Raw genomic sequence first — 17,169 nt, forward strand, 5'->3', positions numbered from 1 at the left:
GTGGACAGAGGCAGTCAGAGGCAGTCAAAGGCAACAAACAAACAGAAAGGAAAACATGGCAAATAAATGCTCTATGAAATCATCTGCTGTACTCAGTGTACTGTCTATCATGTAACGAGAGGCTAGCCAATCAAGTCAAGGAGAGTTAATGCATTCATTTGCATGCTTAGATTTTAGACTGTTATGCAAGTGGATGTGGATTTGGAGTGGAATGTTTGAATGTTTCTATTATATGATAATGTCCATAGTAATGAAATTGTAATAGTACCTTGTATTTGCTGTTGATAATGTTTATAGTTTCTCTCTCTTTCCCCCTCTCTCTTTCTCTGTGTGCTAATAATAATATATTCTCCAGACACTTTGTATTTCTAACATTTCTCTGAACCTATAATCAAAATTGTAATTGATGACTGTACTACATGACCTACACAGGTACAGGCAGAAAAATAAGTACAAGGACCACATTTTATTTGACCAATACCACAACATAAATTAAATTATTGGACTCTCAAAACATAATAAATCATTGGAGAAAAATTGCCAACCCCATTTCCCTCATTTTCTTGTGGGAATGTTTGAAATGTTTACACAGCATAATAGACCCTCCTTGATTGATTGGGTGTCCTTCACTGTCCTGACGATTAGCTGAAGGGCAAGTGATGATTTCTAGATGAGATCAAGATAAATAACTTTTATTTACAAACTCTGTGTTTGTGACTCCCATCTCATTAAAATAGTTTGATGTTTTTCCCAGGTTGTTCAGAAGCACAGTGAGTTTGATGCAATGTGACAATGTGTGTTTGGTTCCCGTGCACTGTGACAACCTTGGAAATGAGTTTTAACTTGCAAATGCTGCACTTCATATATTAGAGAACATTCATCTTATCAGGAAGCACCCAGTGTAATTCCATTTCATGGTAACAAAGAGGATTCGTACAGCGAAGAGGGACATTTAAATATGTGTTCTTTGTCGAGACCAAATGTTCCTATTGTCCAATGGTACAATTGATAAATCCTAGAAACACAGCTATTCCAGCAGTAGATTTATGACAGCAATTTTTCACTCAAGATGTAGGTTTTGTAAATAATGAAAGGTCAAATAGTATTTTATCATATGACATAGATATAGCAGTATGGTCAATTGTTGAACCATCACAATCCGTGTAAAAGATTTGAAACATATCCAGTTGGAATATACTATACTAAGAGAAATGCATGGTCTCCAGTTTATCAGCTCATGTTAATTTGAGTTCCAATCTAGGCCTACCGTGAATACCATTAATAAACATTTGAGTTAAAGAACTAGTTTAAAAAATAATACAATTCTGCAATATGTTTAACTGGAATTGTGACTGGCATTTACAGGTAAGATCCACAATACAGTGTACTCATTAGAATGCAAATACAGTTAGCCTATTCCAAAAAAGGTGTTATGTCTGCAAAATATATTCAAAACATCTAGCTAGGAAATTAAACTGAACTAAATGTGCTTTTTATCTGAATATTGACTCTCCATTATAAGGCATGATTTTTTTTTTTTTTACAAATATTTTTGGGGTGTTTGCACTTGGTTATCAAATAAAAGGTGTGTGCACTTGGTTATCAAATAAAAGGTATGTGCACTTTCCACATAGATGGAGCAATATTTACAGAGCTGTATACACAGACCTTTAGTAACCTTGTCAGAAGAATTCATTTTGAAGTCCGCTGAAAAACTCAACTCAACATTTAAGACATTTATGCCACTCAGTTTGCCACAATGTTCACCTTCTTTTGGTAAAGTAATGTTGCTGAATAGAACGATTCAGTCATAAGCACAAATACATATCTTGTATGGTTTTGAACGAAAGATAAAATGTAAAGACAAGGATAAACAAATGTGAAGGATTATCAAAATAAACCGTTAAGCATAATCAACAACTCATTCAGCACATCATATTTTCCCTTTTAAATTAAATTGTTCTGTAACCAAATAAAAAAAGTTAGAAAGGGAAATCCTGTTCCGTTTCCTCAACTTCATGCCAACAGATGAACAGCCATTGTGATCCTTTTGAAAACTCATCTGAGTTCCTTGCTTTCTATATTAAAAACTCTATCTGTTGTCATGACATCACTCCACATTCAACAGATTCAACACACGCCGCAGTCTTTCAGCAAAGTGTATAGGAATGTTCTAGACATCTCAGAAATATATGTACATGTTTTCCAAACCAGATGGATAAATTGGCGGATGACTGAAGAGTAACCAGCAGCACAGCACTCTCTGGACCCTAATTTAGACTGAGCTAGCTGCATAACTGGCCCAGTTCTGCCTCAGAGGAATTGGGCAGCTTGGAGTTGAAAATCTGGAGGGAGTCTCGGATGCGCACCACCTCGCTGGTGGAGAGCTTGAGCCTGTGTCGGAGCAGACATGAAAAGATGTCCAATGCCTGCACTCCGGGCGGGGAGAGCCGGTTGATGCGGTCTCTCATCTCCAGCAGCATATGAAAGGCTGCGTCCTGGGTTCCTTGCGTGTACGGGTAGTCCAGCTGCATAATCAGGTCTTTGATGCCCTCTGGGTCAAAGTGCATGCTGTAGCCAAACACCTTGAGACTGTTGATCTTCATGTAGCCCAGGTTGGACGTGTGGTCGTCCAGGTCCAGGGGCTCGTAGAAAAGGGTCTCGTTGACAGTGGGGTCGTCGGTCAGGATGCGGCTGCGCAGGTAAATGTGCACCGTCTCGAAGAAGGACTTCCACTTGTTGCCCAGCATCAGCGTCCAGTTGTAGCACTGCAGAGAGGCATCCAATTTAGTTCTCTCCCAGTCTGGGAAGTCCTGCTGGTTGACAGGCATGAACCAACTCTCCGAATGGCTGCCCCCAAATGGGTTGACATAGATAGCAGGCACAGGCTCCAGGGTACTGTTTTTAGTGGAGCAGATCTGGAATGAGATTCCCATTAGCATATGAATGAGGTTGGATTTGTTTTTGTTGCTCTTTAGAGTGAGGAGCATGCGTTTCCTCCAGGCCGGGTTGAACCAGCTGCCCAGACGCACATCATTGCTGATGTAGATGGCATGGACCTCCATGTGACTGTCCAGCTGCTGGAGCAGATACTTGACCTCTGTGTCCGGCATGTCAAAGTCAATGTTCAGGTAGTGGTCCAGAGAGTTTGCTATGTTGGGCCGACACGAGCCCAGGTGCAGGATGTTGCCAGGGTGGCAGGAGCCACAGCGGGTGATGTTGTCCGGGGCACATGAGAGGCAAGTTGACCCCTCTCCGACCTCACAGGGCACTGTCCCCTGGCAGGCGCTACTGTGCTCTGCAGTGCAGGTGCAGCTCTGCATCTCCTCTGAAAACGTGCCCAGGATTCCATGCTCGTTGCAGTACAGGAGTGACTGGGCCCTGCTCAGCCAAAATCCTGGTGTCCTAAAGAGGAAAGAGCATTATTTTCAAAAACATAATTTAACTTTGAGATCATCTTTACTTAAAATGTTTTACCTTTGACTAACACTATTGTACCCTATAGAAAGGATAGAGTAGCGCATACAGGACACAAGTGATGACAATGTCCTAGGGCTCTATTCAATGCGCATCGCAGAAATTCAGCTTTACAGCGAAAGCTGAAATTTAAAGGCAATATTCCATCTTTAGCAGAGACTGCATTCATAGTAAACGCTGCATATGTCGGCTCAATCGGAAATAACCTTTACATTTCAATCGCGGAATATAGCCCTTAACGTTCACTTAACATCATCCCATTTAGTAAGTGTCAAATAATGATTGATGTGGCCTTTAAAAAGCTTATCGCCCATCTTTGGGATTCAGAAGAATAGCAAGGGCCCTACACACAAGATCCTTCTCTCAACTGTTCCGTTTACTCTGGAGTCTAATGTCTTCCAGAGTCCATTTCACACTATTTCTCAGCCCTATTGAATTATGCAGAACATGTATTCCAGAACCTGCAGAACATACTTGTTCTTTTAAATACCAATATGTTATTGCTAAATCATTCTTAGGATTGTATCTATTTGTCGATTTATTATACATAATGCTCACTATATAAAGTGAATTTGCTATTAAATCTGTGTTCATTATTTATGTAAGCTTTGGTAGGATTTTAGGTGCAACCTCATTTAGAGGGAAAATAACACAAATATTGTACATAAATTTAAAATGTTGTACTTTGCTGTAACTTTCTACTATGCACTATTGAGTAGTTGGTTCTGCAAATAGTAGTTTTACTCAACAGGTTTTGTATTGGCACAACATAAATCTCAAAAATGAAACTTTTCCTTTCCGCAGGCATGCATATCAAAATTGAGGGATTATATAGCACATGATAATGTAGAATACATCTTCTGGCTCAGCTGAGCTGAATAGATTGTTTTTATTTGTTTGAACAGAGTTAAGGAAGTGAATGACAGCCAGAGGTAGCACCTGTCAAAGAAATTGAAGTGTTCAGTGGGCAATACGTTAATAACACCAACCTGTTGTCTCTAAGAGCACTTGATTACAGACATGCCACCGTAGACCTCACATCATACAGACCACTTCAATCGGGGCAGAGATACTAAACAGCTCTCTCTCTCGCCCTCTTTTTCATTTCAGACTCTTGCCCTGGTTTTCTCACAGCATCAGATAACAAATTGCATCGTAATGTCAGACAACTCAGCCAAGGCAGTGCCTTCATAAAGTATTCACACCTTTCTACTTTTTCCACATTTTGCTTTGTTACAAAGTGGGATTAAAATGGATTTAATAGAATTTATTTTGACAACAATCTATAATATATCTATAATATATCAAATACTCTATAATGTCAAAGTGGAAGAACATTTCTAACATCTGTAAAACATTTATGAAAAATAAAACACTAAAATATATTGATAAGTATTCACCCCCCCTGAATCAATTCATTTTAGAATCCCCTTTGACAGCAATTACAGAGTCTTTCTGGGTTAGTCTCTAAGAGCTTTCCACACTTGGATTGTGCAACATTTGCCCATTATTATTTTCAAAATTCTTCAAGCTCTGTCAAATTGGTTGTTGATCATTGCTAGACAACCATTGTCAGGTCTTGCCATACATTTTCAAGCATATTTAAGTAAAAACTGTAACTTGGCCACTCAGGAACATTCACTGTCCTTTTGGTAAGAAACTCCAATGTAGATTTGGCCTTGTGTTTTAGGTTATTGTTTTGCCGAAAGGTGAATTCATCTCCCAGTGTCTGGTGGAAAACACACTGAACAAGGTTTTCCACTAGGATTTTACCTGTGCTAAGCTCCATTCTGTTTATTTTTTTTATCCTTAAAAACTCCCCAGTCCTTATTGATTACAAGCATACTGATAACATGATGCAGCCAACACTAAATATGGAGAGAAGGTACTAGGGCTGTGGCAGTCACAAGATTTTGTCAGCCGGTGATTGTCAAGCAAATAACTGTCGGTCTCACGGTAATTGACCGCTAATAAACATGAACACATTTAGCATCTCCTGGCTTCCACACAACCCATTGATGCAGACCTTTGGAACATCTACATTTTAGTCTAATAAATCCATGTAATATAGCCTTCATCTTCACAACAAATCCATTCTTTATTTTAGACAGTTCTAAAGAAGCATGATATGAAGAAAATGTAGTCTATTTCTGAAGAACAGAATAGCATACTCTGAGTTGTCCTTAGGTTAGGTCCTGATCTGGCTATGCCAAATGGCTGTGGGCTATACTAGTTAATTTAGCAGACAAGATTTGCTTAGAATTCTGTGGCATTATTTTATAGTTTGATGAATGCAAATGAACAAAGCTGAATAAAAAATAAAGGGTATTTTCTCCAAACGATTTGAGAGAGAGCGCACATTCTGTGTTGAGCGGTTAACAAAGTGATGCCGTAATGCACCCTAAAAAAATCCATGCCTTTTGCAGCCAGCGGCAGTTGTGCCCTTCTCTTGTGCCCTTCTCCCCGAGTGCTGCGTTGTGCCTTTCTCCCTGAGTGCTGTGTTGTACCTTTTTCCCTGAGTGCTGTGTTGTACATTTTTCCCTGAGTGCTTGAGTTGTGCCCTTCTCCCCTTGTGCTGCGCGCTCTGAATTACCTCTCACTTACATGGCTCTCCATCACATGATTGGATCTTTCTCACAGGCTACAAGTGAAGACCGACACATCGGGGACGCAACTGCACGCATCCTTATCCAATTCCGAGGTGCATATTGAAGATATTGGGAGAACTGTCCACATTTACTTTTCGTCAGCCAACAACAAGAGCAGGCCTAACGAACAGCAAAAGCACTAGCCTATGTCAATCTACTATCCTCCATAGTGAAAAGGTCAACCTACAGTATTCTGTGCGAGAAATAAATATTCCAAACATAGTCTGGGACAGTTGTGGGATGCGATAGATCCCAAATTCATACAACCACTACCTTCAAAAAAACATTTTGATGCAATGTGGCTGACGCAACAGATCAGAACGTTTTCAGCTTAAAATGTTGATAAACTAGTAGGCTATTTCACATTATAAGTGCAGAAATGCGCACATGGTAGTAGGCTATAAGCATTAATGTTCTATTAGAGGGAAACACCATTCTCAAAAGTGACCGCAAATGCAATTATACATGTAATGCTTTTATTACAAAGGTGCATTTTAATGGTGAAAATGAGCTTCCACAAACTTTAAACTCACTCGCTGCTTTATGTATCATGCATCATGTTATTGGTATGACAGTTAGGCTCTACACCCCTTCTTAATTTTAAGAAGTTATTTGGCCACTTTAATCTATGCCTATGAGCTAGGCTACATGATGTGTGCGACTATGTTCAGAAAATGTTGCAAAAAAAATACATTGTTTATTATGCTGGGCATCATTCACAAGTCATAGTATATAATTCACAAGTGATAGGCTACTATTGTCATCAGACTATTCTTGATTTAATCTTGTTGTCACGCCTTGGTCTTAGTATTTTGTGTTTTCGTTTATTATTTGGTCAGGCCAGGGTGTGACATGGGTTTATGTTGTTGTATTTCGTATTGGGGTTTTTGTATTATTGGGATTGCGGCTGAGTAGGGGTGTTGTATGGGCTTGGCTGCCTGAGGCGGTTCTCAATCAGAGTCAGGTGATTCTCGTTGTCTCTGATTGGGAACCGTATTTAGGTAGCCTGAGTTTCGCTTTGTATTTCGTGTGTGATTGTTCCTGTCTCTGTGTAGTTTCACCAGATAGGCTCGGTCACTTTGGTTTTTTCTTTTTTACTTGTTTTGGAAGAGAAGAGAACGAGCGCCATTCTCCTTGCGGAGATGGTGCTAAATACATCAACACGGTCGGTCCCTGGGATTGGGCTGGCCAACACGATTTGGTTTGCTTGGAAGGAAAAGGAGTTGGAGCCTTTAGGACGCAAAACTTTTGGAAGGATAATATTGATGGGGATTCTAAAGCTGACGGTGAAGGACGTGTTTTGTTTCCAAGGCAACTCGTTGGAGAGAGCATACGACGTGGCACTATATACAGAGGAAAAACACAATGATATCCTGAGAAGGGCAAGAGCAGTGGGAGGTGAGAGGCAGATGTGCCACTATGAAATAACAAGCCTGGCGAAGAATAACTTTAGGGTTGTAACTGTTAACATTTACAACCCTTACGTTAAGGACGAAGAGGTGAGGGCATTTCTGGGGAGATACATGGATAACGTCTCCTCAGCAAGGCACATCAAAGACTCCCTTGGGTTTTGGAATGGGAGGAGAGGCTTCCAGGCCCTCGTCAGAGAGGACCCAAAGGGACATGGTGGCTACCTCCATCCTCCTGCTATGTTCTCCCTAGGGGCTGACAGGGGGACGTTGTTTTATGCACGTCAGCCCCCATTTTGCAGGCGCTGTATGGCCTAGGGTCACATATTCGCCTCATGCAGTACAAGAAAATGCAGATTTTGTGGATCTGAGGAACACGAGGCGAGGGATTGTGACAAGCCTAAGACGTGCCATGGGTGTGGCTCGTCAGCACACCTGTGGCGGGGGTGCCTGGCCCGTCAGAGGTCATATGCGTCTGCGGCTGGGGGGGAGCAGGGGCGGGGGATGGGGGAAGAAGAGGAGGGGAAGGAAGCACGCCTCATGACCAGAGTACAGGTCCAGAGGGGAAGGCCACAAGGAAGGAGGAGGAGCAAGAAGCGGCGGATGGAAGAGAGAAGGAAACGGAAGGCACGGGAGTAGGAGAACCAGGAAAAGCGGCGGAAGAAGGCAACCGAGTGGAGGAGCATGAGAGAGAAGAAAGCGAGGGAGGAGTGGTGGAGAAGGATACGGTGGAAGAGCAAGTGGACTGGGGGAAAGTGCCCTGGTGGAAGAGATGAGGGGTATGGTGGAGGAGCTGGCGGGGGGGGTGGTGGTATCTCTCCACTGCCGTCATCACCAAAGAAGAGAATGAAGAGGAGGGTGCGGTTGGCCGACAGTGAGAGGGAGGGGATGGCCAAGAGAGTGATGGGGGTGGGAGAAACCTCTGGGTTGCTGCTGGTTTCCCCAGGCCCTCAACTTCTGTTGGGTGGGGACACACCTAACAAGACTCAGGACTGGGTACAGGAGGAGGTGGGGAGTTTTTGTTTGGGGACTCAGCCTCCCCGATTTTTTTTTCCAAACCAGCTGCAACACTGGGGAGGGGGAGGATTGTGGGGGTAGACCCAGGGTGCAGGGCACCCCGGAGCCAAACACTATTCCTGCATCCTGGGATGGTGAGATGGAGGAAGAGGGGGGGATGTAGGGAGTACGGATGGTGTTCTCACCGGTAGATATGGAGCAGGGGAGCATCGGGTGAGTCTCCTGTTTTTTTTTTTTTTTCTGTCTGGGTTTAGAATTTGAGTGTATTACATGTTTTTATTTTTTCATGGGGTCTAATTTTACTTTTGTTAGTTTAAATGTAAGGGGTTTAAGGGATTTTGTTAAGAGGAGGGCGGTTTTTAGTTGTTTTGGAGGGTGTGGGGTTTGATTTTTTTTCCTACATGGCGCAACTCCAGGGGGGTTGAGTGGAGGCTCGACTATATTTTTGTACCCAGGTCTTTGGGTAAGTTGTCTGGACGGCTGTTGCCTGTTTTCTTTTCGGATCACAACGGGGTGCTCCTGCAGGTGGGGTCGCCAGTCTGCCTCTTTGGTAGGGGGTACTGGAAGCTAGATCGGGATGTGCTGGAGGAGCAGGCTTTTGTTGACGGGTTTTATGGTTTCTTTTGGAGGCTTGAGGGCCTCCGGTCCATGTGCGAGGGGGTGTTAGAGTGGTGGGAATTAGTTAAGGTGAGGATTAGGGCTTTTATAATAGGGTATTGCAAGAGGAAAAAAAGGGAGGAGAGGAGGGAGGTGGATCGTATCCAAAGGTTAATTGAACTCGAATACGAGGCAGGCAACCTCGGCGGGTCATTTGACTGGGAGAGATCCGCAACCCTAAAGGTGCAGCTCAGGGAGTTGCAGGAGCGGAAGGCTCGAGCTTTCCTGGAGCGTGCGCATAGTGGCTTTCTAGAACATAATGAGACTTGTTCTGCTATGTTCTTTAAGTTGGTTAGGGCCAGACAGAGTAGGAAGGTAATGCATGGTGTTAGGGAAGAAAATGGTAGTATAGTTAGAGAACCAGAGGATATGGTCAGGGTGACAACTGATCATTTCCAAGGTTTATTTAAGGAAAGGGAAATAGATGTAGAGCAGGGAAATGTGTTTTTAGAACACTTGTCCAGGCGGTTGCCGGAGGACATTAGAGAAGTGATGGAGGCCCAGATCTCACTAGAAGAGGTTGAGAGCGATCTTAGGAGGATGGGAAAAGGGAAGGTGCCTGGGATGGATGGGCTGCCGGCTGTGTTTTATCTCAAGTTTTGGGGTATACTTGGACCAGTGGTCCTCGAAGTCTTGAAGGCCATCCTTGAGACGGGGGTCCCGGGGGGATCAATGGCTGTTGGTGTGCTGTCACTTTTATATAAGAAGGGGGAAGTAACAGACCTTGGCAACTGGCGGCCGTTGACCATGCTGTGTGTAGATTACAAGCTACTTGCAAAGGTTTTAGCAGACCGGTTGCGCACAGCCCTTCCCTACGTCGTTCATGAGGATCAGACGTGCGGGGTAGAGGGCCGCTCTATTAGATGGAACCTACAGTTAATCAGGGACTCCATCGCTTTGGTTGAAGATAGAGGACTGCCTTTAATGGTAGCACCGATAGATCAGGTGAAAGCCTTTGATCGCGTGAATAGATCCTTTTTATTCAGAGTGTTAGGTCGATTAGGATTTGGGGAGAAGTTTATAGGATGGATTCGTACATTATATGTCGGAGCGGGGTGCCGAGTTAGTGTAAATAGTCACTTGGGTGACGTTTTTGACCTCTCGTCTGGGGTCAGGCAGGGGTGCCCACTCTCGGCTCTCCTCTTCATTCTGTACATGGAGCCTCTGGGGGCTGCCATTAGGGTAGACACAGGGGTGGAAGGCTTGCTGATCCCTGGAAGTGGTGGGCTGCGTGTTAAGATGACGCAGTACGCCGACGACACTTCCTTGCTGTTGTGCAAGGACTCGTGCCTGACAAGGTCCCTTGCCATCTTTGGGGATTTCACTCGAGCGTCGGGAGCAGTTCTGAACCATGCAAAGTCTTCCGTCAAGTTTTTCGGAAGATGGCGCGGTAGAACAGATGTGCCTGGGGGGTTATCTCTCTGTGAGGGGGCCCTGAGGATTCTTGGGGTCCATTTTGAGACCTCAGGCTCAGCGACGCTAAACTGGAACATGCGTATCGCAGTGGTACAGAGGAAGTTAGCAATGTGGAAAGCTAGGTATTTGTCTTTTATGGGCAAAGTCCTGGTCCTAAAGGTGGATGTGTTGCCGTCTCTTTTGTATTTGGCATACATCTACCCATTGCCGGCTTGTCTGAGGAGGCCTCTAGTGAGGCTTGTGTTTCAGTTTATGTGGAGTGGCAGGTGCGAGTGGGTCGCCAGGGCACGCATGATCTGTCCCATCGGGAAGGGAGGTAGGGGGGTACCACATTTCCCCCTCAAGCTGGACACAATTTTTGTTTCTTTCTTGTTAACGGAGCTTGCTCAGCCAGTGATACACCCGTCCGGTTACCTCCTGCGGGTGTTTTTCTCGTATCAGGCGAGAAGCATAATGGTGTGGTCTAACACGGGTTCCTCGGGCGGAACAGCTGCCGTGGCACTTTGGTCATGCGGCCAAGTGGCTGCGTGCGCACCCTGAGGTTGAAGTTGCCCGAGTAGGTTTAGATCACAGGCACCTGTACATCTCGGAAGTGGTCTGGGAGGGAGTGCAGGCGCGGGGTCTGGACAACAGGCTCAAGGACCTGAATTGGTTGAGCCTTCATAAGTGTTTGCCGGTACGTTCCATATTGTACCGGTATAGTTTGGTGCAATCCCCCACCTGTCCAAGATCCTCTTGTGGCAGGGAGGAGACTGTGCGCCATGTCTTTTGGGACTGTGCCTTTGCCGGAGTAGTATGGGCTAGGGCACGGGTGTTGTTAGGTTTGGTAAAGGGGGATTTTGTATTGACGTGGGCCAGGTTAGAGAGGGGTGTAGGGAGAGTGAGAGGGACGGATAGGGACAGGTTTCTGCTCTGGCTTCTCATGAGTCTCTTTAAACGGGGGCTGTGGGAAGCAAGGCAGAACATGGTGAAGACAGGGAGAGATTGGGGGGTGGAAGGGATAGTGAGGAGGGTGTTAGGAGATTTGAGGGCGAGGATGAAGAGGGAGGAGAGGAAGTGGGGACAGCATGCTGCTCGGGAGAGGTGGAAGGGGGGTTTAGGGCTGGGTGTCATTTAGATTTGTAAGAGGATAGATTAGGGACAGGGAGATAGGGAAAGGTATTTTGTAGGGTGACGGGGAGGGAAGATGCTCCCCTGAGGTTTTGTTTGGGGTTTATGTTTAGTGTAATTAGTTTAATTAAAATACCATTATTTGAGTATGTATGTAAATTATGAGTTGTAAAGAATGAATGGTATTGAAGATAAAAAAGTATTTTTTTATAAAAAATTAAAAAATATAGGCTGTAATAGGTTTCACGTTCCGTTTGTTGTTTTGTATTTTGTAATAGTTATTTCATGTGTTGCTTTTTTCCAATAAAGTCATGAGTAACTACCACGCTGCATTTCGGTCCGACTCTCATTCTACAAATGAAGAACGGCGTTACAGAATCACCCACCACACACGGACCGAGTGGCGTGGTTACAGACAGCGACAGCAGGAGCAGAAAAAGGAGGACGTTATGGACAGCAATGGCATGGAGTATACGATGTGGGAAGAAATAGACAGGTGGGCGGCCGACCCAGAGAGAGTGCAGGAGCCCGCCTGGGATTCGCTAGAGCAGTGCGAAGAGGGCTATAGGCGAATGGAGTCGAAAAGAAAGACACAGTGGCGCAGAGCGAAAACCGAAAGTAACCCCCAAATATTTATTGGGGGAGGGCGCAGAGAGAGAGTGGCTGAGTCAGGAGTCAGACCTGAGCCTACTCTCCCTGTTAATTGTGAGGAGCAGCAATATAAGGACTTCTGGTCTTGGGAGATGATATTAGACGGAAAAGGACCCTGGGCGCAGCCGGGAGAATATCGCCGTCCCAAGGAAGAACTAGAGGCGGCTAAAGCGGAGAGGCGCTGGTATGAGGAGGTAGCAGCCCCCACGCACCAGGCTTCCTGTGCGTTTCCTCAATCCTGTAGCACCAGTTCCAGCACCACGCACCAGGCCTTCTGTGCGCCTCACCTGTTCAGCACAGCCAGAGCCTTCCTTCCCTCCTGCGCTGTCGGAGTCTCTCGCCTGTTCAGCACAGCCAGAGCCTTCCTTCCCTCCTGCGCTGTCGGAGTCTCCCGCCTGTTCAGCGCTATCAGAGCCTTCCTCCTCTACAGCACTGCCGGAGCCTCCTGCCTGTTCGGAGCAGCCTGAGCTGCCAGTCTGCAGGGAGCTGTCAGTCTGCAAGGTGCTGTCAGTCTGCATGAAGCAGCCAGAGCTGTCAGTCTGCAAAGAGCTGCCAGTCTGCAGGGTGCTGTCAGCCTGCATGGAGCAGTCAGAGCTGTCAGTCTGTATGACGCAGCCAGAGCTGTCAGTCTGCAAGGTGCTGTCAGTCTGCATGAAGCAGCCAGAGCTGTCAGTCTGCAAAGAGCTGCCAGTCTGCAAGGTGCTGTCAGTCTGCATGAAGCAGCCAGAGCTGTCAGTCTGCAAAGAGCTGCCAGTCTGCAAGGAGCTGTCAGCCTGCATGGAGCAGCTAGATCAGCCAGTCAGCCATGATCTTCTAGATCTGCCAGTCAACCAGATTCTTCCAGATCTGCCAGTCAACCAGTCTCTTCCAGATCTGCCAGTCAACCAGTCTCTTCCAGATCTGCGATTCTGCATAGAGCAGCTAGATCTGCCAGTCAGCCATGATCTTCTAGATCTGCCAGTCAACCAGATTCTACCAGATCTGCCAGTCAACCAGAATCTTCCAGATCTGCTAGTCAACCAGTCTCTTCCAGATCTGCCAGTCAACCAGTCTCTTCCAGATCTGCCAGTCAACCAGTCTCTTCCACATCTGCCAGTCAACCAGTCTCTTCCAGATCTGCCAGTCAACCAGTCTCTTCCAGATCTGCCAGTCAACCAGTCTCTTCCAGATCTGCTAGTCAACCAGAATCTTCCAGATCCGCCAGCCAGCCAGGATCTACCGGAGCCTACTACCTACCTGAGCTTCATCTCAGTACTGGGCTTCCTCGCAGTACTGGGCTTCCTCTCAGTACTGGGCTTTCTCTCAGTACTGGGCCTCCCCTCAGTTCCGGGCTGCCCCTCAGTCCCGAGCTGCCCCTCAGTCCCGAGCTTCCCCTCAGTCCCGAGCTTCCCCACAGTCCCGAGCTGCCCCTCAGTCCCGAGCTGCCCCTCAGTCCCGAGCTGCCCCTCAGTCCCGAGATGCCCCTCAGTCACGAGCTGCTCCTCAGTTCTGTGGGGTTCTGGGTGAAGACTATTAGGCCATGGTCGGCGGTGAGGGTGGATTATCCCAGGATGCGAAGGGGATGAACTAGGACATTAATGGAGTGGGGTCCACGTCCCGAGCCGGAACCGCCACCATGGACAGACGCCCACCCGGACCCTCCCTATGGTTTTGAGGTGCGTCCGGGAGTCCGCACCTAAGGGGGGTTCTGTCACGCCTTGGTCTTAGTATTTTGTGTTTTCGTTTATTATTTGGTCAGGCCAGGGTGTGACATGGGTTTATGTTGTATTTCGTATTGGGGTTTTTGTATTATTGGGATTGCGGCTGAGTAGGGGTGTTGTATGGGCGTGGCTGCCTGAGGCGGTTCTCAATCAGAGTCAGGTGATTCTCGTTGTCTCTGATTGGGAACCGTATTTAGGTAGCCTGGGTTTCACTGTGTATTTCGTGGGTGATTGTTCCTGTCTCTGTGTAGTTTCACCAGATAGGCTGTAATAGGTTTCACGTTCCGTTTGTTGTTTTGTATTTTGTAATCGTTATTTCATGTGTCGCTTTTTTCCAATAAAGTCATGAGTAACTACCACGCTGCATTTCGGTCCGACTCTCATTCTACAAACGAAGAACGGCGTTACACTTGTCTTTAGATATACTAAATAATATTTGTGTGAAATTTGTTTTGATTTAGAATGGACCATTATCATGCACCTTTTTTATTTATTACTTAAATAGCGATTGGAGGACGCTTTTCCTGTGGTTCATTTTCATACCAGCCAGGTAGGCAATACTCCTGTTGTAAATATACGCATTGTGATTAATATTAAAAGTTGAGAAATAAATATAGTAGGCCTAGCCTATAGAAAGCAGATGGGTTCCTCCTCTGTTTTCTTGCGCAATTACATGGCCTATAGAAATGTTGCGTGACACGAGCTCATGTTTGATTCGATTTTGATCACATTTGCATTGATGTCAGAGTGATTAGAGGGACAATAGAGTGCTGAGTACAAGGCAGTTAGCAAGTTTGGTAGGCTACTAATGACCATCAGTGGCATCAGAGCTGGGAGAAGCCTAATTAACATGACTAAATGGTCACATGGAATTTAACTGTCTTCATGACTCATCACCGCCGCTTTGGCAGTAATACGGTCACCGCAACAGCCCTAAGTGGTACTCAGTTATGTGGTGTATTGGATTTGCACCAAACATAAGATGTTGTATTCAGGACAAAAAGTGAATTGCTTTGCCACATTTTTGCAGTATTACTTTTGTGCCTTGTTGCAAACATGTTTTGCAGTATTTTTATTCTGTACCTGCTTCCTTTTCACTCTGTCAATTGGGTTAATATTGTTGTTTGGGTTAACAATGGGTTAACAATGTTGTTGAGCCATCCTCCTTTCACAGCCAAACTTTTTTGGGATAGGGGGCAACATTTTCACTTTTGGATGAATAGCGTGCCCAGAGTGAACTGCCTCCTACTCTGTCCCAGATGCTAATATATGCATATTATATTATTATATTATTATTATTAGATTTGAATAGAAAACACTCAGAAGTTTCTAAAACTGTTTGAATGATGTCTGTGAGTATAACAGAACTAATATGACAGGCGAAAACCTGAGACAAATCCAACCAGGAAGTGGGACATCTGAGGTTTGTAGTTTTTCTAAGCTTGGCCTACCGAATACACATTGAGATATGGATGAGATTGCACTTCCTACTGCTTCCACTAGATGTCAACTGTCTTTAGAAACTTGAATGAGGATTCTACTATAAAGGAGTGGCTCATGAGTCAGTAGTCTGGCAGAGAGTCTTGGTCTCATGACAGAGTTACCTCGCGTTCCAGTGCTTTTTCTGAAGAGAAAGGAATTCTCCGGTTGGAACATTATTGATGTTTTATGTTAAAAACATCCTAAAGATTGATTCCATACATCATTTGACATGTTTCTAAAGGACTGTAACAGAACTTTTCGAGTTTTTGTCTGGATGAAGTGCCTGCGCCTCATGAAGATGGATTACTGGGCTGAACACGCTAACAACAAGTGGCTATTTGTACATAAATGATGGAACCTTATGGAACAAATGAGTCATTTATTGTCGAACTGGGATTCCTGGGAGTGCCTTCTGATGAAGATCATCAAAGGTAAGTGAAAATGGCGGATATTCCTCTGGCTGTTTTGGGTTCTGAGCGCCGTTCTCAGATTATGCTTTTTCCGTAAAGTTAAAAAAAAATCTGACACAGCGGTTGCATTAAGGAGAAGTCTATCTTTAATTCAGTGAATAACACTAGTATCTTTTATCAATGTTTATTATGAGTATTTCTGTAAAATCACCGGATGTTTTGGAATCAAAACATTACTGCACGTAACACGCCAATGTAAACTGAGATTTTTGGATATAAATATGCACATTATCGAACAAAACATACATGTATTGTGTAACATGATGTCCTAGGATTGTCATCTGATGAAGATCATCAAAGGCTAGTGATTAATTGTATCTATATTTCTGCTTTTTGTGACTCCTATCTTTGGCTGGAAAAATGGCTGTGTGTTTTTTCGACTTGGCAGTGATCTAACATAATCATATGTTGTGCTTTAGCTGTAAAACATTTTTGAAATCGGACACGATGGGTAGATAAACATCTTGCTAATCTTTCATTTGCTGTATTGTATTTGTTAATGTGTGACAGTTACATATTTAAAAAAATATATATATATATTTTGCGCGCTGCCTTTTCAGCGGAATGTTGTCGAATGTTGTCGAAGGGTTAAACTCTTGTTTTAAAGTCACCATTGGCCTCATGGTGAAATCCCTGTGCAGTTTCCTTCCATTCAGGCATCTGAGTTAGGAAGGACACCTGTATCTTGCCTGTATCTTGTAGTGACTGGGTGTATTAATACCCCATCCAAAGTGTAATTAATAACTTCACCATGCTCAAAGGGATATACAATGTCTGCTTTTTTATTACCCATCTACCAATAGGTGCCCTTCTTTGCGAGGCATTGGAAAACCTCCCTGGTCTTTGTGGTCGAATCTGTGTTTGAAATTCACTGCTCGACTAAGGGACCTTACAGATGTGTGTGTGGGGTACAGAGTTGAGGTAGTCATTCAAAAATCATGTTAAACACTATTATTGAGTCTATGCAACTTATTATGTGACAATGCTAAGCAAATTGTTACTCCTGAACTTATTTAGGCTTGCCATAAAAAACACGTTGAATACTTCTCAATTAAATCCATTTTAAATTCAGGCTGTAACACCACAAAATGGGGAAAAAGTCCAGGGTGAAGACCATGAAGACCTGACCCAA

The 17,169-nt window shown here is 44.6% G+C and overlaps 1 protein-coding gene across 1 annotated transcript in view; it reads right to left on the reverse strand.

The window, feature by feature from the left end:
* Positions 1–446: 446 nt before the first annotated feature.
* The window catches only part of LOC118394639 (BMP/retinoic acid-inducible neural-specific protein 3), a 121,893-nt gene continuing 105,170 nt past the window's right edge, over positions 447–17,169 (reverse strand). Inside the window, exon 8 of the mRNA XM_035788060.2 lies at positions 447–3,405. Within this exon, the coding sequence (XP_035643953.1) occupies positions 2,286–3,405 (1,120 nt within the window). The 3' untranslated portion in view covers positions 447–2,285. The remainder of the gene's footprint in view (positions 3,406–17,169) is intronic.

This window comes from Oncorhynchus keta, chromosome 15 (assembly GCF_023373465.1).
Source record: "Oncorhynchus keta strain PuntledgeMale-10-30-2019 chromosome 15, Oket_V2, whole genome shotgun sequence".
NCBI classification, from domain to species: domain Eukaryota; kingdom Metazoa; phylum Chordata; class Actinopteri; order Salmoniformes; family Salmonidae; genus Oncorhynchus; species Oncorhynchus keta.